The sequence below is a fragment of the Triturus cristatus genome, chromosome 8 (assembly GCF_964204655.1).
Source record: "Triturus cristatus chromosome 8, aTriCri1.1, whole genome shotgun sequence".
Classification (NCBI taxonomy): Eukaryota; Metazoa; Chordata; class Amphibia; order Caudata; family Salamandridae; genus Triturus; species Triturus cristatus.
The window spans coordinates 1,242,189,035-1,242,212,741 of NC_140591.1; the positions used below are offsets into that span (position 1 = coordinate 1,242,189,035).

Below are 23,707 nucleotides of genomic sequence, written 5' to 3' on the forward strand. Positions count from 1 at the left end.
AGAATCTCCATTGAAATCAACAGGGCACCAGACGACAAAACAGCACCCTGCAGCACCCAGCTGCCCCTGTACTTTGGGTGCGAACTTGAATCCCCTTTTCCCTGAACCTAACACCAGGAGCTTTGCTCCCACAACCTAGTAGCCTGCTCATGAGAAGCCACCAACCGAGGCCCCCTACCCCCCCCCATTGGATAACATTGGGCCTCAGCACTCTGCACCAGACCTCTCTACTGCCGCTGAGGGTGTAATAAGAGTGCATCCTTGACCCTGGGGGAAACCTTGTTCTAACCCCAGTATACCAACTCTCACAACAAAGTACTTACCTGTTAACCGATAACTTCATTTCTCACCATAGGAGTATATCGACTGTTATTCCATGAAATCTTTTTTTAAGTGTGGTGTTGGTTTTTGTATTGAACTTTGAAAATACTGCAAAGAACTAAAAATTGCTTACTTACCTTCTCTCTAGGAAATGTCCCAGTGTGATATCTAGGTGTATCACACGGAGTAGAAAAATAATCCAGAAAGTAATCTGCAAAGGAATTTAAAGTAATCTCACAGTAATACCCACTGTACTGAAAGCACTCACAAACCTGTCGCAAAGTAATTTTCATTCAGCTTGTTTGTATTGTTCCAACTGCCTTGAAAAAGTACTATATACACTTACCCGTGCCAGGCTTGCTTGGTTCTAGGAAATAAATACAACCAAATAATATTTTTATACAAATCATATTGGTCTGAGTTCAGTCTTTGAGTGTGTGACATCATTTGCTGATTGTGTACAACAAATTCTTAACACTACTCTCTGATAAAGCCTTACTGCTCACCCACACGATCACAAATTGAGAGTAAGGTGCCATCTACTTTTACCTCTGCCTACCTTTGGGGTTCCACTGGACTCTGTGCAGACTATACCACATTTGGGTATAGTAAATACAGAGCCAGTTTTGACTCCAGTGGATCCCCAAAAGCTTACAGAGGTGAAAGTAGAGAATACCTTACTCTCTTTGTGGTAGTGTGGGTGAGCAGTAATGCTTTATAAGAGGGTAGTGTTGCGCATTTGTTGTACACACTCAGGCAAGAAATGATTTCACACACAACGACTGAACTCTGCAAAATTGTTTTGTATAAAGATATTTCTTAGTTGTGTTTTATTTTTAGAGCCAAGCAGGACTTGGTGCAGGTAAGTAAAATAGTACTTTACTTTTCAAGAATAATGCAGTTAAATGCAGTTGGCTTTGTTACAGGTAGGTCAAATGTTCAGATACAGATGAAATTACTTTGCAGTTACTTTGTAATTAATTTTTAGATTACTTTTCATATTACTTTTTCTACTCAGTGTGATATGCCTAGATATCACACTGGGACACTTCCTAGAGAAATGGTAAGTAAGTCAGTTTTTATAAACACAGTTTCTTAGGTTCTCATACAATTTTCAACTCTTCACTTAGAACATTTTCACAGAAAAGCAGTCAATGCAGTCCTATAGGTGAAAATCAGGTTATCTAGGGCAGTGGATTTCTGGGTTTAGAACCAGGGTTCCCCCACGGTCAAGGATGCACTCAAAGAACACCCTCAGCCGCACTAAGGCAGCCGGGTGCAGAGCGGGGAGGTCAAATGTTATCCAATGGAGGATAGGTGGCCTCAAGTTGGTGGCTGCTCATATGCACGCCACTTGGATGTGGGAGCAAAGCTTTTAGGATTTAGCTCAGGGCAAATGGGGATCCAAGATAGCACACAAAGTGCACCCACAGTGGCACTGGGGTGGCTGGGTGCAGGGTGCTCGATCAATGTCAGGAGCCCTGAAGACGCTGTATGGGTGGAAAGTTCTGGACTTACGGCGCTACAGTTGTCAGGGCCCAAATTTACATGTGGCACAATCCTCGTGAATGGCTACACCCAAGAGCCATTGAAAGGGTAAGGTTGAGAAATGGTGGAGGCTTCTGACAGCTTTTTTCTCCGAGACCGCAGAGACTCAGTTACTTCATCAGCAGGAAGACCTTGCTATTTACTGAAAACCGCCTTGAAAAAGCCCAAGGCCAATGGGCCACTAGGGCGAAACATGTGTCGGCTTGTTTGCTTAGTCTCTCGCATTGTCTACTAGTAATAAAAACATCACAAGCAATTTCAATTTGAGCAAATTTCTTGATGTTGATTTTCCACTGACGTGGACCAATTAAGAAGGCACCACCCTCCACCATTTCTCAATGTCAGGAGCCCTGTTGATGTCAATGGGGAAGCTCAGGTCAGAACAAACACTGCAGGCTCGGGCACGAAGATCTTCTGGAGGCGACCACCGGTTAGTGAGGTATGTTGGGATGTTGTGGGATTCCGGTACATCGTCGTTTGGGCCACCCAATGCCATGGGGCATCGGGTGCAGGGGTGTCCTTTGCCATCGGGTTTTCCTTACCGGCTACGGTAGCGGGATCCTACAGAAAGGGGCTGCAGGCATCGTCGGAAGACTTGAGGTAGGTCAGGGATAACCAGACCAAGTCAGGATCTTCGGGGAGACCTGTAAGAAAGTAGCTCTGTATATAATGCACCAAATTAAGGTTCAGTGTGTACTGGGCCAACAATCCCCAGAGGTTTGGCAGAGGTTAAAGTTAGATATAACATTACTCTCTAAAGTGGTAGCTTGGTCGAGCAATAAGGCAGTATCAGAGAACAGTGTAAAGCATTTGTTGTACACACTCAGTCAGCAAATGGTCTCTCACTCAAGAACTGAACTCTAGGCCAATTGGTTTGTATGTAAAAATATATTGTTGTTTTATTTTAGAACCACAAGTGGGTATAAAAATACTTTCTCAGAATGAGATGATGTAGTTGAATACTTTCAATAAGCAATAGACTTTTAAATGTAATAGTTACAGTTGTTGCAATAGGCAACAAGTCAAACACAATTATAACATTGAGCTCAAAGGGAATCTTTAAGTAAACGCATTATCAATTACTTTGCATAGGTTTTTTCTTACTCAGGGCTGGATCCTGGATTCAGCCCTGGTGCATCTCCTGTAAACAGTTGAAAGAAATCGTCTTTGTTACACAGGCAATTTTTAAGGAATATTTGTAAGTTTCAAAAATTGACACTTAGAAGAATTTCTGGCAAAAACCAGGAAATGTTATCCTATGGAGGAAAGTTTGGTTATCGGAAAATCGCAGTTGTAATTACTTTTCAGGGTCAGTGCTGGGCACCAAGATCCAGCACTGGGATCTCTCCTGGTAACAGGTGAGTAATTTCGTTTCCGTTGTTCGGCTGATTTTTTGTGAATATTTTAAAGTTTCAAAACTCGAAACGTAGAAGAATTTCCAAGTGAAACCAGTCAATGTTACCCTATGGAGAAAATGTAGGTTATCGGCTTTCAGGTAAGTACTCGACTGGCAGAGATAAGGTTCTGGGGTTAGACTCAGGTGTCTCCCAGGGTCAGGTAGGTACAGTTGTTGGGGCAGTCCGGTGCAGATAGAGAGTAGGCCCAATGTTAGCCTATGGCGGGCAGGGGGCCTTTGGTTGGTAGCTGCTAGCAGGCAGGCCACGCGGCTGTGGGAGCTGGGCTACTGGTCACTTACACAGGGCAAGTGGGGAAGTAGAATAGAACAGATGCTGTACTTCCAGGGGCACTCGGGTGGCTGGATGCAGGGTGCATTTGGGCAGTCGGGCGCCCAATGTATTTCAATTGAAAAGCTGCAAGATGAACAAAGGTTGCAAGCTCGGGGACGGAGATTCTTCTGGTGCGACCACCACTTCGAGAGGTAAGTTGGAAAGCTGTAGGTTAGGTAGGTACCCAGGAGTTGGGCAAAGTGGCCGCAGGGCACCGGGGTGTCTTTTGGTGTTGGGAAATCTTACCCTCTGCTGGTCGCGGTTGGAGGGGTCCCTAGTATTGAGGCTGCAGGCGTCGTCAGGAGCGTCGAGGAGGGTCTTTGGGTGCTGGATTCTTGGTCACAGTCGCCGGCGTGACGTCCTCGTGGTCTTTGTTCACTCAGGCACAGGCTGGGCTCGGCGGGTGCAGAGTGTGCTGGATTCACGGTTCCTGGCTGGCACCAGGGGTTGTTGCTGTTTGAGCAGAACCACTGCTCGTGGGAGTCCCAGTCTTTGGATGAGCAAGGCAGTCAGGTCATCCTGGGTTTTCGAGGTTGCTGACCACAGGAGATGCCGGAATTTAGCAGAAGCAGGTTCGAGGGTCGACAGGCCTGTAGGGCTGGGGACAAGTCAGTTGGTGTCGTCCTCTTGTTAGCAGCTGCACGGCAGGTCTTTCCTCTTGTTCTGGTTTCAGAATCGGGATCGGAAAAAGGAAGGTTCAGGGTGCCCCTAAATACTAAATTTAGGGACGTTACAGGTAGGTACAGGTCAGGGACCAATGGGTCCCTTCCCTGGGGTGGGTACACCCCTATCCTGCCACTCTCCAGTGGGAGGGGGGCAGGAGCCTAGTCTTGATTGGGTAGGGCTCCCCATCCTCAAGATGGCGAGAGCCCGGAGTTGTGCTTCACCTCGCCTCCCTCACCTGAGGGGTGGGGTTGGCAGAGGCTGGCACACCCCCTTTCCTCACTTGGGTTTTCCTGCCAATCTTCCCGCCAAACTGGGGGTCAGAACCGGTGGGGGCCAGTTGCTGTGTACAGCAAGTGGCCTGGAGAAGCTCACAAAGGCGGTATACATTTGAAGCTTCCCCTTCCCATCCTGGAGGAGGAGGAGGCCTAGCACCTTGCCCTAGGATGTGCATTGTTGCAGGCCCACGAGAGCGGATGGCTCTCTACCCAGGGATCCAGCAACATGTCTGCTGGGTGGCAGCCTAGGCAGCCTCTCAGTCAGGATGCTGGTTCGTTTCAGGGGGCATCTCTAAGATGCCCTCTGTCGTGCATTTTACATTAAATCCCACAATGGCATCAGTGTGGGTTTAATGTGCTGAGAAGTTTAATACCAAACTTCCCAGTCTTCAGTGCAGCCATCATGGTGCTGTGGAGTTCGTAATGTCGTCCTCCCAGCACCATATACTCTTAAATGGCAACACTGCACTTACTGGGCCCAGGAATGGACCTGGGCACTGTAGGGGTACAGGGCTCATGCACCTGTACCCTCACCACTGGCATAGGGCACCGAGCTAGAGGAGTGACTGATGTATGCCAGGGCAGTGGTTTGTCGGCATGGCATCTCTTTGTTTTGTTCTGCACCCAGACACTCAGCCTGCAAAGGAAGTGTGTGTGTGTTAGGGTACAGGGCCTCTAAGGGTGGCACAATAAGTGCTGCAGCCCTTAGGGGCCTTCTCTGGTCACAGTGCCCTGGGCACCTATGGTACCATTTACCAGAGGCTGACATGTGGCCAGAGATACCAATTGAGTTTGAGCTTCATTGCAGTTTTAGAGAAGGAACACAGGCCCTGGGCACCTGATTGGCAGGAGCCCTGGGCACACTTAGTCAAAGTACATCAGCAATTCAGCAAAAAGTGGGGGCATACCCTGGAAGAAAGATGGCACTTTCTCACAAGACCTCCTTGTGGTGTTGGGCCACTCAAACTCGGGCTGTGGGCGTCGGGTGCAAGTGGTGCAGACGCGCAGATTTGGCCGGAGCCAAAGTCTGTTGGTGAGCAAATCCAGTGCTCAAGGGAGACAAAGTCTTTTTTAGTGAAGGCAGGGCAGGTGCTCCGGGTTCTGGGGGGCTGCTAGCTTCAGGACGCACTGGGATTCCACTGGAGCAGGCCCAGACAGGCCGGTAGGGCTGGGGCCAAGTCAGTTGGTGTCCTCCTCTTCTTCCTTCAGCACATCTCTTCAGTCACTCCTCTTCTCCTCTCTTCTTGTCTGAGGAGGCAAGGTGCGGGCTTGCTCCTAAATATTATATTTAGGGACGTTTCAGGTAGTTACAGGTGGGAACCAATGGGTCCCTTCCTTGAGGTGGGTACACCCCCTATTATGCTACCCTCAAGTGGGATGGGGTCATAGGCCTCACTCTGGTTGGCTAGGTACCTCCATCTTCAAGATGGCAGGGACTTAAGAGTTGTGCTTTGCCTCGCCTCCCCCACCTGAGGGGTTGGGTTGGCAAACGTGGGCACACCTCTCCTCCTATCTTGGTTTTCCTGCCGATTCTCCCGCCCAAAGTGGAGGTCAGAACTGGTGGGGGCCAGTTGCTGGGAACAAATGGCTGTGGCCGCTCACAAAGGAGGTAAGCCTTTGAAGCTTCCCCTCCGTGGACTTTGTGTCTAACATTATATACAAATCTGGGGTATTTGTTCCAAATTAGTCTCAGATTTCCTTCTTGAGAGTGTGTCCCATTTACTGACTGTGTGTACAACAAATGCATAACACTATCCTCCGATAGGACTAAGCTGCTAAACCACACTACCACAAACAGAGCACTTGGTATTATTCATTTAAGATCTTTAAACCAGTAAGGGTCGTCTGTACTTTTTGCTGGTGTGCCATTACATTGGTACTACCACATAAAAAGCCCGCTTCCTACAGTCCCTTCGGGTACCAGTAGCACTGCTGCACTCTGACAAATTACCCCCAACAGGGAACGGGACTGGTGAGATGAATGGGGGGGGGATCACGGCTGTCAGCACGCTCCTGTAGACGCGACCGGACCATGCCCCTCGCCATCTTCGAAAGAATGACACTTTCTGGAGCTTTGTGTCTGCACCAGGAGGAGAGACCTCCGAACTATGAAACATCTGCAATGAGAAGTTACTATCTTTTGGTGTTTTTTTATCAGAGTGCTACTAGATAAGGGAGCTGCACCCATTGCTGATAACTAAGTTAAATCACTACAAATTGAAAATGAGCGCGAAGAAAAATCTGAATAAATAAGGAGAGGCAGAGGAGTCATTGTCTGCGGGACTAGGGCTACTGGCCCACAATAGTTCGATTGATTCCCCATGCAAACTCATACCAACCCAGGATTATGCCTGCTGCACCAGTGCCGGTGGCTCATGGAGCTAGGAAACTGTCTCAGGTAAAACAAGGGACGGTGTGGATTTGGTGTCTTAAGGTGATGGGAAGGTGCAGGAGCAAAAAATTGCAGCCGATATGGAGTACGACCGAGTATGCTGAGAAATAAGCACTCTCTGCGTGGATATGTGGTCTCTGTGTTTTTTGTATTGTGGAGACCTCACATAGTATGGGACGCCAATATAGACAGGATTCAAAACACCTACCAGGAGACTAAGGTAATGTCAGTCTTACTTAAAAACGAAATTTCAAAACTGGGACTGGCGCTACAAGCACCCAGATCTGAAGGACTTCTCATACTAGCAATGCATCGTACTGCCATATTGATTACCTCTTTACCAACCATGCTCTTCTGCCCAAAATAGTTGCAGTTACCATTTTAGATATCTCCATCTCTGACCACGCACATATGGTCCTTACCTGGCAAAGCTCTGCTGCCTCCCTCCTCTTCTCCTCAAGGACCCGGTGGACAGGCACACTATACCAGAGGCAATGATGGAATATTTTCAACACAACGCCCTCTCCAACCCCCCCTCCCCCCACACCTGCTGGGTGGGGGGGGGGAGGGGGGTCCCAGAAGGCTTGTTTCCAATCCAGGGAAGACATGGCTTGGCAGTTCGGGCTGGGTTGTTTCCATGAGGTACAGGGTCAAGACTGATTTGCATATAGCTGTGTCTGAACTGGGGTGGCGAAGTGAGCTAAAGAACGATGAAGTATTCAACCCAGATCTGTGACTGGGGGCGAGTGACTGAAAAGTTTCAACGCTCCGTCCATCATCTCCTTGTGTTTGGGATGCAATTAAAGCCTCTATACGGGGTGCACTTTCCACCGCAGCTATGCCACTGTGAGAGAATTACGAGTCTTCGAGCAATCCATCACTTCCAAAATCTGTGCACTTCAAATATTACACAACAAAACGCCTTTGAAATGAGGGAGAAGACAACTGGCTATTTTTAGGGGCCTACTCTGGATGCATAGAACAAACCAAGTAGAGCATTCCCGGATGCCCTCAAACAGAGGTATTATGACAAGGGCAACAAAATATCCACATTGCTGGTACAGGAACTCTGTCTCCAAAGGTCGAAATCCCATATAGCTCGAATCAGCAATAACTAGCCTTCCAAGCCTTCCACCAGAAGCTCTATGCATGGGCAGAAGATGCCCCAGAAGATGCCCCAACATTACAATCCTACCTCAGGGAGTATAAGCGGCACTCATCTCAAACACCAGAGAGCTTCTAGAATGACCCATAGATGGTGCAGAATTGCACCAAGCATTGAAGGCTTTGCCACTAGGTAAGTCTTTGGACCAACCGGCCTTCTGTTGTCCTTTTCTAGGGCCTTCCTCAAGCTCTTTCAAGACCATTGTAGGCAGCTGGCTCTCTATATAGTACCTCAAAATGAAGTATACTGTGCGGAGAGTCAAGGCGACCCTTACTGGTTTTCAGGGGCTAAAATAATAATCCCAATTGCTCTCTTTTGGGGCGGTGTGGTTGAGGAGTGCAGGCTTATCAGACAATAGTGTTACACATTTATTACACACCCATAGTCAGTAAATGAGACACGCTCAATAAAGAAATCGGACACCAATTTATAAAAAATAACTCAGACTTTTTGGGGGAAATTTAGACACCAAGATCATTGTAGTCAAGTACTTTTCCAGATAGTGATTTTTCAAGACTTAGAAAATGCACTATATTGCATCTTTAAAGCCTGGCAGTTCAAACGGGACTGTTCCCATGGGGAACAGGTTCAAGATTGATTTGCATATGGCTGGGTCTGTTCTGGAATGTCATGGGGAGCAAAAAAACTATGGATTTAGGCCCAGATCTCTGTACTGTGGTGAATGTTTGACATTGTGCAGCATTCTGTCCATCAATTGTTCTTTTTGCATTTGTTACCCTGAGTGGGACAGGTATGCCCAGACGTGGGTCCCGTGCTCACCATGCCACTGGAGTCAAGCTTGCCTGGCCAATGAAGGGTGATGCCCCAAAACTGGTCCCAGGATGCTGGTTTCCCGTCCAGGGAGGACCTGGCCTGGCAGTTCGGGCTGGACTGTTCCCATGGAGAACAGGTTCAAGGCAGGTTTGCATATGGCTGGGTCTGAACTGGAATGGCATGCGAAGCAAAAAAACTATGGATTTAGGCACACATCTCTGTACTGGGGTGAATGTTTGACATTGTGCAGATTCTGTCCTTCAATTGTTCTTTTAGCAGATGTAGGGAAGCAGCTTCTCTCCTCCAATGGAAATCTTTCCTGCTTAAGGTGCTGGGTAGCCCTCTGAGGGTTTAGGATGGGGTGTCCATAACTTGGCAAAGTCGGTCCCAGTGATAGGCTTAGTGCAAGCAGCTTGGCAGGGTGTCGGTGCCAACTTTTGGGTGCAGGTCTTCAGTTCTCATTCTCTCCGGTCCTCTGATTTCCTGGTGTCAGGTAGCTAATAAGCTTCTTAGCCCTGGGGTCACTCTGCCCCCTAGATGACCACGTCCTGTGGGGAGTGGGCATCACCCTGTCCCAGAGTTACAAATTCCACCACAAAGAAGATGGTAAAATGCTCTCTTTCGTGTTTACTTCAGGCTGCCCACCTTGGGGTGCGACTAGCCTGGAGGTGCAACATGCTTCCTTGCATGGCTAATTTCCCACCTATTCTGGTGCCAAATAGGCCTCAGGGCAGGGGGTGGCATCTCTCAAATCTGGGGGAAGCCAGGCTCGCATATCAATGGAGGTGGGATCTTTGAAGCTCCCTGCCTTGACATGTTGATTTTCTAGCCACACTGCTGGAGGAGGTGTAAACATCTCTTGCCAAAGCAGGCATTGTTTCTGACCTCTAAGACCAGGTTCTCTCACCTCCTAGAGAGTCAGAAACATCTGTGGTGGCAGGCTGGACTGGACCAGTCAGCCAGCACCCTAGAGGACTAATAGGGTTCAGGTGGCACCTCTGGGTGCATAAATTAATAAATCGATCACTGCAATCAGTGTGAGTTTATGAATACAAGGTGTTTGATACCAAACACCATATGTTTCAGTGATATCATTAGGTAGCTGGGAAACTCTTTATTACCAATGTCCAATACATACCTTTAGATGGCTTATCTGCTTTCTTGTAATATCCAGCAATGGAACTAGACATTACAGAGGCATATCTGCTCCTGCAGGTATGTCCTCACATGTGCTATAATGCACCCTGCCTTAGTATCCAAGACCTGCTGTAGGGTATGTTACTTAAGGCCCATGCAGTGTCTTTGCCATGGCATACAGGAGTGTGCCATGTCATGTTTTCAAACATGGTTTGCACCATGTCACGCAGCCTGCAATGGCTGTCTGTGTGGAATTTGTGTGTGAGTCCCTTAGGTTGGTATAAGATATGCTGCAACCCTCAGGGACTCTCCTTAGTACCCATGCCCTAGGTACCTGGAGTACAATTTACTAGGGACTTACAGTGGTACTAAAGTCCTAAGCCAATTGTGAAACAATCAGACATCACTTTGTAAGGAGCACTGGCACAGAGGTCTGGTTAGCAGGCCTCAGTGCACTGTCAAGAGTCGAAAATCAGTATCTAGCAGCTAAAAAGGAGCAAAAAAGTGGGACGGGCACCTGCAACAAAAACCCAGTTTCCTACAACCATCTACTAGCTCTTTTCAACTCTTTACATACCGCACAAGCCACATTCCCCCAATGTGCAAGACAAAAATTGTGCTCACTCCCAAGCCCGGCAAGCCCCCAACTAAATGTGCATTGTTCCGTCATACATCACTCTAGAATACAGACGCCAGACTCTACACCAAAATACTGGCTTTAAGACTCGACCCCTTGCTTCCCGGCCTGGTTGACACCGACCAGGTAGGCTTTTTGCGGCATCGGCAAGGTGCCGACAAAATGAGAAGACTGGCCCACCAGATCGACAAAGTGAACAAACAGAACATACCAGCTGTAATCCTTTTACTTGATGCCGAGAAGCCATTGGATCAGATGAGATAGTCGTTCTCAAGGCTGTCTTGAAAAAACTCTGCCTTGGCCTCAATATGAAGGACAAAATCATGGCGGCATACTCAACCCCATCTGCAGTTATCAAGGTTAGTGGAAGACTCACACGGCCTATCGCGATCTCCATGGGCACCAGACAGGTGTGTCGCCTCTCACCTCTGCTATTCGCCCTGGTGGTGGAGTCGCTCGCTAATAAGATCCGACCACCCCCCTCCCCACAGATTAGTGGTATTACCCATGGGGGTAGGGCCCCTAAGAGCAACCTCTCTGTCCATGACTTCTCCTCGCTCTGGCCAACCCCCTCAGAATAGTTACCTGCATTACTGGCGGTCTTGGAGGACTTTGAACACCTCTCAGTGTTTAAAATTCATCTAACAAAGTCTCACATACATAAACAGAGGATTCCTCACCAGAACATTCCCCCATGCAGGCGTCAGCCAAGTTTTACTGGTCCACCAACACCCTCCAGCACTTGGGTCTCAAATTCTCCTCTAAACTATAGGGATGGACTAAAGCTAATTGACCTGTGAACAACCAACAGATCCTTGAAGATGTTAAAAGATGGAGCCTCTCCAGATCTCATAAGTAGGTCACATTAACATTATAAAAATGAACATCTTACCAAGACTTTTATACGGTTTCCGATCACTTCCCACACCTATACCATCTCCTACACCCTGTTGTTTCAAGCCAGACTACATTCTTGTATACGAGGAGGCCAGAAGCACTGTATTTTGGCAAAACTCCTATATTACCGAGAGATAAGGGCGGACTGGCCTGTCGCAACTTGGCTGACTATTACAGAGCTGCACACTTACCTAACACCCCAACTAGTCGAAACCCCAATTTCACGTCAGAGCTTGCCCCGGATTCGTTCCCTGAGTGGGAGCGGGACGAATACAGGACGTTGAGCGAGTTTGTTATGGAGCGCTATTAAATCATTTAGGCAGTGCAAAGTTGTTCACCATCTATCAGAATCCTCCTGCCTCCAGTACCCCCAACTGCACCACTGGAACCTACATCCCTCCAGAGCCATACAGCCTCGCTGTCACTCGGAGGCTTACACCATTCGAGAAAATTATCTATTCATACAATAGCACAAAAGGCTCATCTCTAATACATAGCAAGCACTCCAAGACTACAAACCTCCACGGCACACAAGTACTAAACACTTTGGAGAACTGCCCAAAAAGAAACATAACAACCAAACAGTGGGACAGACTTTGGAAAGTGCTCACTAAAACTCACAGAAACATCCCACACAGAGTAAACACATACAAGATTATGTACCAATAGTACTGGACACCACTCAGGCTCACATTAAATGTTCCCTAAAGCTTTCACTCTGTGTTGGCGCTGTAACCAAGCAAAGGTAGACTTCTTGCACATCTGGTGGTCCTGCATAGTGATCCAAACATTCTGGAAGGAGATTCTGCGTTACATCAAGCACAAGCTAGGCATTCCCATTCCTGCAGACCCTGCCGTTGCCGTACTGATTTTACATCCACAGCCCACTCAGTTGGAAGGTATGACGCACTACTATTGGACTTTCGTTATATAAGGAGCTGCAAAACAAAATCATTACTCTTTTGGAGAAAAAAACAGCCCCCTGCCTTAGCGCTATGCTTCAACAGACTCTGTCGTGCCCTTGCAATGGAACAAATCTCGCAGACGCTCACTGAAAAGAAATTCACGGAGACAAGTCCAGACTAGAATTCTTATGATTCTACCCAACCTGGCTACGAGCTCTTCAGCTCTTTGACTAATGCTAGGGCACTACACCGCGAGCCTTGATGACCAAGATTCATTGCAAAAATATGGCAATGGTCTGTCCCACCCCACTTGCTGTGTGCTTCCCCCACCAAACATACCCAGGCACCATCACTTTTTTCTTTTTAAATGGGAGGGAATAGATTGAAAGGGGGGGGGGGGTGTCCTACCTCTTTCTTGGTTTGTTATTGAGGTTAATTGGTCTGTTTTCCTTTGAAGGAAAGTTAAATATTTGAAATTGTGCATTAGATGCAGTTGCTGCAACGTATAATCTGCATCGCTCTAGGTATGCTGGTTTGTCTAAATATGAAAAGTGCTGCGAGACGTCTCACATCCCCATTCACATATCTTACACCACATGTAAAACATCTGGGTCTATTGCAAAATTTAATAAACAGATTTGTGGGGAAAAAACATGAATTACTGATTCTCATCACTATCACAATTATAAAAAGTATTTCTCATTTTTGTGCATGGAAAAATATTTTAAAACTCACTTCCAGACACAGAGGGACAGACATTTTCCTGCATGGTAACGATCAACTTGGACAAGGTCACCCCATCGTTCACGGATTAACATAAGCGTTTGTGAATGCAAAACTTCTAACTGAAGTGATAAGCAGAAGGAGTCTTCGGGGTAAGATGTTAAGGAACAAATTAGAACATTTTTAAAAACATTATTTTATTTACCCCATACACATCAACAAAAGACTACATCTTCCATGACAAGTTTAACGAGTACATAATCAACATCAGTTGAAGTATATGTAAATGTACACTAAGACTACACAACATTCTGTATGACCATGAAAGACTTTAGAACCTCTTTTTCTAACATGCAACTACCTTGCCATGATAAATAATCAAGTGCTCTATAGTGGAAAAACTTCAGATAAGTTTACCTGTTGCAAATAGGTGTAAACAATCAAGTTCCTTTCACCAAAAAAGTGGCAACTCGGAATTTGGATTTATTTTATCAATGGATAATATGTATGCATTTTTAAATGGAGGCAAAGGGGAGTGTCGTTCAAACTTTGAAATCCAGTTTTTGTGTGCTCCCCTTTAGCCTTCCCTATGCGCTATACCAGCTTTACTACCCGCTTCCTTGACCTTTTTGGACTCAGCAGGTTCAGGATAAAAGCACTAGATGTGCAGTCAAGTCAGCGTGCTGCATTTCTCATTTTAAAATAATGCTCATGACTTTCTAAAAGGAATATGCTACTTACCAGTATGCATCTGTTCTTGGCATGTAGAGCTGCAGAGTTGTACACTTAGCATAGATCGCCATCTGGTTTTGGGCCCGGATGTTTGCAGTTTGTTTTTCTTCTTGGACAGTCTTTGGAAGTCACGAGTTTGGTGACTCCTCCTTCGGTCCGTACTGCGCATGGGCTTCGGCTCCATCCTCAGATTGTTTTTCGCCAACAGGGAAATGATGGAGCTTGGTAATCACAGTGAGAAACCCATGTGTGTAGTATCTAAATAAGATGTACTGGAACGGATACAGGTAGCCGGGGAGGCGGGTGGGCGTGTACAACTCTGCAGCTCTACATGCCAAGAACAGATGCATACTGGTAAGTAGCATATTCCGTTCGAGGCATATGAGCTGCAGATTGTACACTTAGCATAGATTATATAGCAGTACCCAACCCTAGCGGCGACCACCGGTATCCGTTGCAGTGGTTTGAAATAGTGTCTTTAGTACAGCCTGGCCCACTCTAGCTTGCTGCTTGGAATGCACATCTACACAGTAATGTTTTGTGAAGGTGTGCGGTGTAGACCATGTGGCTGCTTTGCAGATGTCATCTAAGGGTATATTCCCTAGAAAGGCCATAGAAGCCCCTAACTTTCTTGTAGAATGGGCTTTAGGCGGAACAGATAATGTTCTTTTAGCCTTTTGGTAGCAAATCTGTATGCATTTTACAATCCACCTAGCTATCCCTGATTTAGAAATGGGGTTGCCTTTATGTGGTGGAGAGAAGGAGACGAACAATTGTTTAGTCTTCCTGAAGGGTTGCGTTCTTTGTATGTAGTATAGCAAGGCCCTTTTTACATCGAGTGTGTGTAAGGCTCTTTCTGCAACAGATTGAGGTTGCGAGAAGAAGACAGGTAATTCCACCGATTGATTGAGATGGAAGGGGGAAATGACCTTGGGCAGGAACTTCGGATTTGTGCGAAGTATGACCTTGCTGTGATGTATTTGTATGAAGGGTTCCTGTATAGTGAACGCTTGTATTTCACCAACCCTTCTAAGGGAAGGGATAGCTACGAGAAAAGCTGTTTTCCAGGTGAGAAACTGTAGCTCGCATTTATGCATTGGTTCGAAGGGCGGATCCATTAGTCGTGTAAGAACTAAATTTAGATTCCATACAGGGGAAGGTGGTGCCCTGGGAGGATTTACTCGTTTAAGGCCTTCCATGAAGGCTTTAATAGCGGGCACTCTGAAGAGAGATAAATGCTGTCTGTTTTGTAGATAAGCAGCGATCGCTGCTAGGTGTAGGCGTATGGATGAATATGCCAGGTTACACCTGTGAAGATGGAGCAGATAGCATATGATGTGCTGTATGGATGCATCTAAAGGGTTGATTGTATTGTTACGGCAGTAAATAACAAATCTTTTCCACTTTGCGGCATAACATGCTCTAGTGGTAGGACGTCTGGCTTCCATGATGATGTTCATGCAATCAGGGGGAAGGTTAAGGTATCCGAATTCTAGGATTTCAGGAGCCAGATCGCCAGGTTGAGCTGAGCTGGGTCCGGGTGCCTGATTTCTCCATGGTTCTGGGTTAGGAGGCATGGGGATAGGTGCAGTTTTTGATGTGGTACCACTGATAGTTGTAGTAGCGTGGTGTACCACGGCTGCCTGGCCCACGTCGGAGCTACCAGAATGAGTGTGAGGGAGTGCTGTTGTAGCTTCCTGACCACTAATGGAATTAGTGGGAGAGGTGGAAAGGCGTATGCAAATCTGCCTGACCAGTTCATCCATATCGCATTGCCCTTGGACAATGGGTGTGGGTATCTGGCGGCGAAGCTTGGGCATTTTTTGTTTTCGTGGGTGGCGAAGAGGTCTATCTGAGGATGCCCCCACTGTTGGAAGAATGGCTGAAGAACTTGCGGATGCAGTTCCCATTCATGTAGTTGTTGCGTTTGTCTGCTGAGCAGATCTGCCATGGTGTTTTGTACGCCTGGAACGTGTTGTGCCAGGAGAAAGATGTTTTGGGGAATTGCCCATCTCCATATGCTCTGGGCTAAGCGGGAGAGCTGGGGAGTGTGTCCCCCCCTGTTTTTGGATATAATACATTGCAGTCATGTTGTCTGTGCGAATGAGGACTGCTTTGCCCGAAATCTGTTTTTGGAAAGATTTTAGGGCTAGAAAGATCGCTAAGAGCTCCAGATGGTTGATGTGGAGCAATTTTTGCTGTGGCGTCCATAGACCTTGCATTGTGAGGTGTAGGAGGTGCGCTCCCCAGCCGGAGAGCGATGCGTCCGCTGTTAGAATCACCTGAGGAACCGGGTCCAGGAACGGCCGCCCTTTGGAAAGGTTTGTGGTGTTCCACCACTGCAGAGTGATGTGTGCGGCCGTCCACCAACACCAGATCCGTCAGCTGACCCTGGGCCTGGTTCCACTGTTGTGCTAGGCACTCTTGAAGTGGACGCATGTGTAGTCTTGCATGGGGCACTATAAAGATGCAAGACGCCATCATTCCTATGAGCTTCATGAACACTCTTGCTGGAAGAGAGTGTTGGGGAAGGAATGTTTTGCGTAAGGCTTGAATGCTTGTGATTCTGGCTGTGTTTGGATAGGCAATACCTTTGGAGGTGTCTATAGTGGCCCCGAGATATTGCTTTGTGTGAGATGGTATGAGGTGGGACTTTTGGTAGTTCACCGTGAAGCCTAGCTGGTGGAGCAGTTGGATGGTGCTGTTTGTATGCTGCACGCATTGGTGGTAAGACGCGGCTTTTATCAGCCAGTCGTCTAAGTAAGGGAAGACGTGAATGTGTTGACGTCTGAGGTGTGCTGCTACTACCGCTAGGCATTTGGTAAACACCCGTGGTGCGGTGGTGACCCCGAAGGGGAGAACCGTGAATTGGTAATGTTGCCCGTCCACCACGAACCTGAGGTATTTCCTGTGAGAGGGGTGTATTGGAATGTGAAAGTATGCGTCTTTCAGATCCAATGTTGTGAGAAAATCTCCCTGACAGAGGAGCGGGAGGACTTGTTGTAGGGTGACCATATGGAAATGGTCTGAATGTATGTAGGCATTTAGAGGCCGGAGGTCCAGAATGGGCCTGAGGGTCCCGTCTTTCTTTGGTATTAGGAAATATAGGGAGTAAACCCCTAGATTTTGCTGATTGATGGGGACCTGCTCTATAGCGTGTTTTTGGAGGAGGGAGAGTACCTCCTGTTTGAGCAGTGTGGAATGTTCTTGAGACATTGGGCGGTGCCTTGGTGGGATATTGGGTGGGGTAGATGTTAGCTCGAGACAGTACCCTGACCGAATGATTTGGGTCACCCATTTGTCCGATGTTATGGACTCCCATGCGTGGATAAAGTTTTGTAGTCTGCCCCCGACCGGAGTGGAATGGTCTGGGGGGAGCGGAGGGAAGTCATTGTGTGGGCGGGGTGGCAGAACGGGTGTTGTTAGTTTTGCCCCTGCCCTTATTGTTGTTGCCTCTGTAACCACCCCTTTGGTTGCCCTTTGAAAAGGTATTTTGAGGAGGAGATTTGTAGGAGGTAGAGGTGCTATCGGTGGAGAAGCCTCTGCCTGTGCCACGAAAGGAGGAGCGTTGAAAGGAACGTTTAGACGCTTGTGTTTGGAGTGCCCCCATAGACTTTGCTGTGTCTGTGTCCTTTTTCATCTTTTCCAACGCTTCGTCTACCTTGGGCCCAAAGAGAGTTTGTTGGTCAAAGGGGTGATTGAGTATGGACGCCTGGACTTCAGGCTTAAACCCTGAGATCCTGAGCCAGGCATGGCGACGAAGCAGGACACTGGTATTTATGGCTCTAGAAGCAGTGTCGGCTGCATCGAGGGCACACTTAATGGAGGTGTTTGTAATGAGTTTACCCTCCTGTATTAGCTCATGAGCCCTACGCTTGTGTTTCTCGGGGAGGTGCTGCATAAGAGCCTCAAGTTCATCGTAGTGTGCTCTGTCATAGCGCGCAAGTAGCGCTTGTGTGTTTGCAATGCGCCACATGTTTGCAGCTTGAGAGGCGGTGCGCTTGCCAGACGCGTCTAGGAGTTTGGATTCCTTGTCTGGCGGTGGGGCTTCTCCTGAGGACTGGGAGTTAGCCCGCTTTCTAGCTGTAGAGACAACTAGGGAATCTAAGGGAGCAGGGCCCTTAATGTATGCAGGGTCTGTGGGTGCCGCCTTATACTTTTTCTCTATTCTAGGGTTTAGTACCCTGGCCCTGACAGGGTCTTTGAACACCTCTGCGGCATGCTTGGTGACACCCTTAAGCATGGGTAAGATGGAGGTGGATTTGTCCTGTATGTCGAATGTATCCAGTAAGAAGTCGTCTTCCACTGGTTCAGTGTGCATGTCCACCCCATGGTAGTGTGCTGCTCTCTGCACTAAATGATGGAACCCTAAGGAGTCCTCTGGAGGAGACGGCCTGGATGGGTATAGGTCGTCCTGAGGAATATCGGGTACATCAGGGTTATTGTAATCCTCCCACGGGTCTGGGGTCCCTGGTGGAGTGGGATCCATTAGGGCGTCCGCCGGATAATTGTCCGGGTCCCCGTCGTCCGGATCTGGGGACGGGGCCGGAGAGTAGTGAGGTAAAGGTGGCGGAGACCTGGGAGGTGGAGGAGGTGGAGGAGGTAGGGGAGGTGGTAGTGGGGAGGGCACTCTGAGGGGAGAAGTAGCAGAGTCCTTCCGTTTGGGTGGTGGAGGAGGAGCCGGAGTATCAAGGCGTCTTTTCTTGATAATTAAAGTCAATAGTCCAGTCTTTGGATCTTTGGACAGAGTCTTTTGTAGAGGGTCTGGTGTAAACAGAGCCAGTGGCGTCGAATCGTCCGTCGGCACCGGTGATTTCGGAACCGAGGACTTCGATGGTTTGTGTGCGCCATGCTTTTTTGGGGCCTCCTGTTTTTTCGGCGTCGAAGGAGTTTTCGGCGCCGGAGCGTCGGTGCCGACAGATTTATGTTTGTGTTTGGTCGGCACCGAGAGTCCAGGCTTCGGCACCGGTGGCTTCGGAGTCGAGCTGGATATTGCTTTCTTCGGTGCCGGATGCTGTTTTTCGGCACCGGGCGTCGGCTGGCTCGATCCCGAGCTGCCGTGAGACTTTGGAGGCTTCGACACCGAGCCCGAAGGTGGGGTGATCGGAGCTTTGGTCTTGGTTTTGCCCAGGCCGGCAGGCGAGGGAGTAACCTGAGTCTCTTTGGTTTTGGGCGCGGGGGTGGGAGGTGGCACAGTACTCACGGCCCGCTGCGCCGGTGTGATGTCCTCCACGTCGGAGTCGTCGGCCTCGGAAGCGCCGACGACTTCTTCTTCCTGCTCGGTGTGTGTTTGCCCCGAAGCTTCGGCGCCGTCTCCGAAGATGTCCGGTGGAGCTGCAGACGATGAGTGCGCCATGGTGCGTCGAGCTTTCCGATCCCGGATGGTTTTCTTCGATCGAAAAGACTTACAGGCGGGGCAGTCTCTGGCCTCGTGTTCTGGAGAGAGGCAAAGATTACACACCTGATGGAGGTCGGTGTGGGGAAATTTAGACCCACATTTTGGGCACTTTTTGAACGGAGTCCTTTCCATCGGCCGGGACCGGAGTCGAGGAGGGCCCGAAGGCCGGTGCCGATGTACGGGATGGAGAAAAGTGCCGCTTCGAGAGATGAAGATGATGATGAAGAAACTCGAAGAAACGAGGATTTTCCGTCGAGGCTGGAACCGTAGAAGTTCGAAGCCGGAGCACGAAGTATCACATCCGAGCCCGATGGCGGAAAAAAACAATCTGAGGATGGAGCCGAAGCCCATGCGCAGTACGGACCGAAGGAGGAGTCACCAAACTCGTGACTTCCAAAGACTGTCCAAGAAGAAAAACAAACTGCAAACATCCGGGCCCAACACCAGATGGCGATCTATGCTAAGTGTACAATCTGCAGCTCATATGCCTCGAACATGTATTTTTGTTTGTTACCAAGACTCATGCATTCACATTTTGGAACACAGAAATTGTTGCTATGTGTATATTGGAACACTCCCCTCAAGTTCAAATAGTGAGTGTCGGACATTGAGTGGAAATCCGATACCTGGGAACTCAAGGACAAGGAGGTGATGTCCTGCCGATCTACTTCCACTAACCACTACTTTGTTGGCACACTGGCTATGATGGGATTAGTAGTTGAGTTTTAGGAAGCACTCAAGACATTGTTGAGGGGACAGCCTGTACTTAAGCAAGGATTTGGTATGGATACTTCAATATATATTGCACCCCATGTGGAAGTCAAATGACATCTGAGAGTAAAGAGAGGAGATTCAGCTGTGATTAAGTACGATGTCAGTCTGGACACAAACTGACTGTGGCAGGGGAAGTGGCGCATTAGCAGTTGGGACCACCAAGATGCAGAAGAGTTGTGAGACTTGCGATCTGCATCCATGCAATACATTGATGAAAACAAGGGCTCGGTACCCTCCCCAGTAAAGGCGATCCTGTGCGAAGGAGCCCAAAATACAGTAGCAGAGGTTGAACCAGGTGACACAGCTAGAAGAGGCAATAAAGGATGCAGAAAAAGCGTAAAACACAGCAGAAAACCACACAACACTGCTACGCCTTGAGTTGTTGCAAAAAGCATACCATACTGCTACTCACAACAAAGCAAAGAGGCAATACCTTGCCTCACTGCGGAAATTATACAAAGTGGGGGACAAGGCAGGTCGCCTGTTAGCATGGCTCAGTAGACAAGAAGAGGTGGTGAGATGGGTGGGTGAGATTCGGGACTCAGATCACAATAGACAGCGGAATAGCTGACACCTTTGCAACATAATATCAAACACAGTATAAGACAAGGTACAAAGCCAGTGAGAATGAAGTAGCAGCTTTCCTAAATGAACTCCTGCTTCCCCGGTTCACAGTAACTGAATGAGACTACTTAAGAGTGAGACCTTTCCGAACAGCTATCCAACTGGTTAGATTATACAAAGGACAGCCGGGATCCCAGAGTGTTACTCTCCCTAGACGCCATTGATTGGGCCAAAGCTCAGCCTCCGGAGTACATGATTTAAGTAGACCCAAAGTACTGCCAGCGGGTACGGCTGCTCTACCAGAATCCAGTCTCGAGGGTGAAGGTGAATGGTGTGTTGTCCCTGGGTAAGGAGGGCTAGACAGGTGTGCCCCATCCCCTTACTGTATGCTGTCTGTATGGAGTCCTAGCATCCAGAGTAAGAATACGAGGCGACTTTGTTTTCCCACAGGTGGTGGATGAACTGGAGAAGACCTCACTATATACAGATGAGGTGTTGCTCTATTTGTCTGACCCAGTTATTTCTCTCCAAGGAGTCCTGGCAATCTTCACAAACTGTGAGAGATATGTGGGATATAAGATACATTGGGACAAATCAACATTATTTTACATGGGTGAATGGAATGACACAAAACCAATCCTGCAACATGTGAGAAGGATGACAGAAGTTTTCCGTTACTTAGGGTTACAGGTGGTGACAGACAACTCCTTGTTCCTACAGAAAAATCTAGAAACACACTGTAGGAGTTTCAGGCAGACCTAGGGAGGTGGGGACACCTACCCCTTTCGTTATTGAGAAGGGTGCCACTGTTTAATATGATCACCCTCCTAAACTTCATGTATGTCCTCCAAAATTCACTGTGGTTGATCCACAAGGCCCTTTTCAACAGAATTGATGCCTCATTGAGCACGCTCCTGTGGGAAGGAGGCACCCCATCAATTGCACTACGTACCCTACAATGCAACGTCTATAATGGCGAGTGTGTGACTCCCACACTTTCAAGCCTATTGTTCGGAGGCCCAATTACAGCTTATACACAAGTGGTCCTTCGCCCCAGAGCAAAGGTCCGGCGAAAAGGCTAGAATAGAGCCCTGATGGTGTCCCATACTTACCTATACATTTACAAGAACAAGTGCAGACAGCAACTCTCGCACCCAACACAGACAGCCTTAAAAGCAAGTAACAGTGATACAGCATATGTGGGTTGGAAAAGCAAAGTAACAGGGGTCACCCCTTGTGGGTGGGGGACCTCTTGAAGGAAGTGAAGAGCCTGGTGGGCTACATGAAATGGGACCCAAAAGGCATCCCTACATTGAGAGAAGTGGCAGGAACAGAGGGAATATACCCCTTTAGTAGGCTACGGGATGAATATCACCTGGACCCCTCCCAAGAGTTCCAATATTACTAACTACAACACTCCTTACAGGTGAGTCTATAGTCTTCAAAGACATGGAAGACAGCAGCCCCACAGAAAACAGAATACTGGGGGATGAAATGACAGAAAAACAATCAAGAATTATATAGCGCTGCTAAACACACAAAAGGGCAACCAGGACTGACAGGGTTCACGGAAGCCAGCAAAAATGCTGATGCACCCAAGCGAGATAGCAATTAAGGCAAATCTAAAGCTTACTCAGTTGAAAATCATCCATAGGGTGTACTACAGTAGGGACAGGCTTCACAGGATGGGTAGAGCTCCCTCTCCCAATTGCCTGAAGCGTGGGACCCCAGATGATACATTCATGCACACAGTTTGGTCCTGTCAGCGAATAGGGAACTACAGGAAATGGATAACAGCACTACTCTATGAGATCCTAGGAGTATCTGTCTCGGCAACCCTGCAGGTTGCTTTGTTAGGTATCCCAGGAGCCAAAGACCTAACAAGGAAACAACTGCTATTCTGCTCACTTGGGTTCTTCTCTGTCTAAAAGAGACATAACAAGACAGTGGGGGAATCCATCAGTCCCCAATGCACAGATGTGAGAGACTGGGATGACCCACTGTATGGAAGCAGAGAGAGTGGTCTACACAGCGAAGGCCTACACCCAAAAGTCTGATCGAATATGGGGAAGCTGGAGGCAATACTATGGACTGCTGTTGGATAGCCACAGACCACCGAATACATCCACAAGAGACGACAATACCACCACAGAACTTGATTCTATCACTTTGAGAATAGTGGGGTAATTTCCTTATTGTTGGTATCGTGGTAGTATGGACGTGGAGAGAAGGGCACTAAATGGGAAGGTAAGCGAGAATAGGGGTGGACCCCATCGAATGTGATTTCAAGGGAAGATGAACACCATAGGGATTGATGGCATTGTGTACGTTGTTTTGGTGCACATTTTTCTTTTTTTTTTTAAATGATGCCAGTGCATTTTTCTGGTCCTAACACCACGATCTTGTTGAAGTGGATAACATGACCGGTAAATTACTTGCCTGGCTTAGTAGGTAGGGCCTGCGTTTGTTACACAGGGTGCCGGAGGATGATGGAAATTTAGTTACTGCTGATGCCCATATTGCTCAAATGTTTGCGCAAAACTATAGCTTGGTTATACCAGATATCTACCAGCCCAAGGGCCACATGAAACATTCTGTTTCAATCTATCCTCCGCTTTTAGGTTCAACTGTTTGTACCTATCCAACTGTTCAACAATCGCATGGTCTATGACCAGAACCGCCAAGGAGAGTTTCAGCTATTAACTCACTAACCTAGGCCCCTGAAACCGCCGCGATGCGGCCCACAGAATCAATACACCATTAATAAATTGCTGATGGTGAGGATCTGTTGAGCAGAACTGCTCTCAGAACAAGCACACAGAATAGTGAGCATGGGCCAACATCATAAATCTGCCCCACCAATAAAACTGCAGTGAATTTCCACCAGGTGTATGCTACGAAAAAGACTAGGTCTGTTTTTTGTCTGGATAACATCTGGATTACAATACCTCTCTTTACTTCTCAACGGGTTTACGTTGCAGGTTAGAGGTCTTCTTTCACCTGTGCTGTCTTCGAAATGGCAAAAATTTTAGTTTCATTAATTTCAAATGTGAAGTCCAGCATGAAATATGA

At 47.8% G+C, this 23,707-nt stretch overlaps 1 protein-coding gene across 2 annotated transcripts in view; it reads right to left on the minus strand.

Annotated features, from left to right (window-relative positions):
- The window catches only part of MED14 (mediator complex subunit 14), a 1,045,467-nt gene that overhangs the window by 875,223 nt on the left and 146,537 nt on the right, over nucleotides 1-23,707 (minus strand). For both annotated transcript variants that reach the window (XM_085622933.1, XM_085622932.1), the window contains exon 8: nucleotides 13,180-13,312. In XM_085622933.1, coding sequence (XP_085479059.1) covers nucleotides 13,180-13,312 — 133 coding nt within the window. The remainder of the gene's footprint in view (nucleotides 1-13,179; nucleotides 13,313-23,707) is intronic.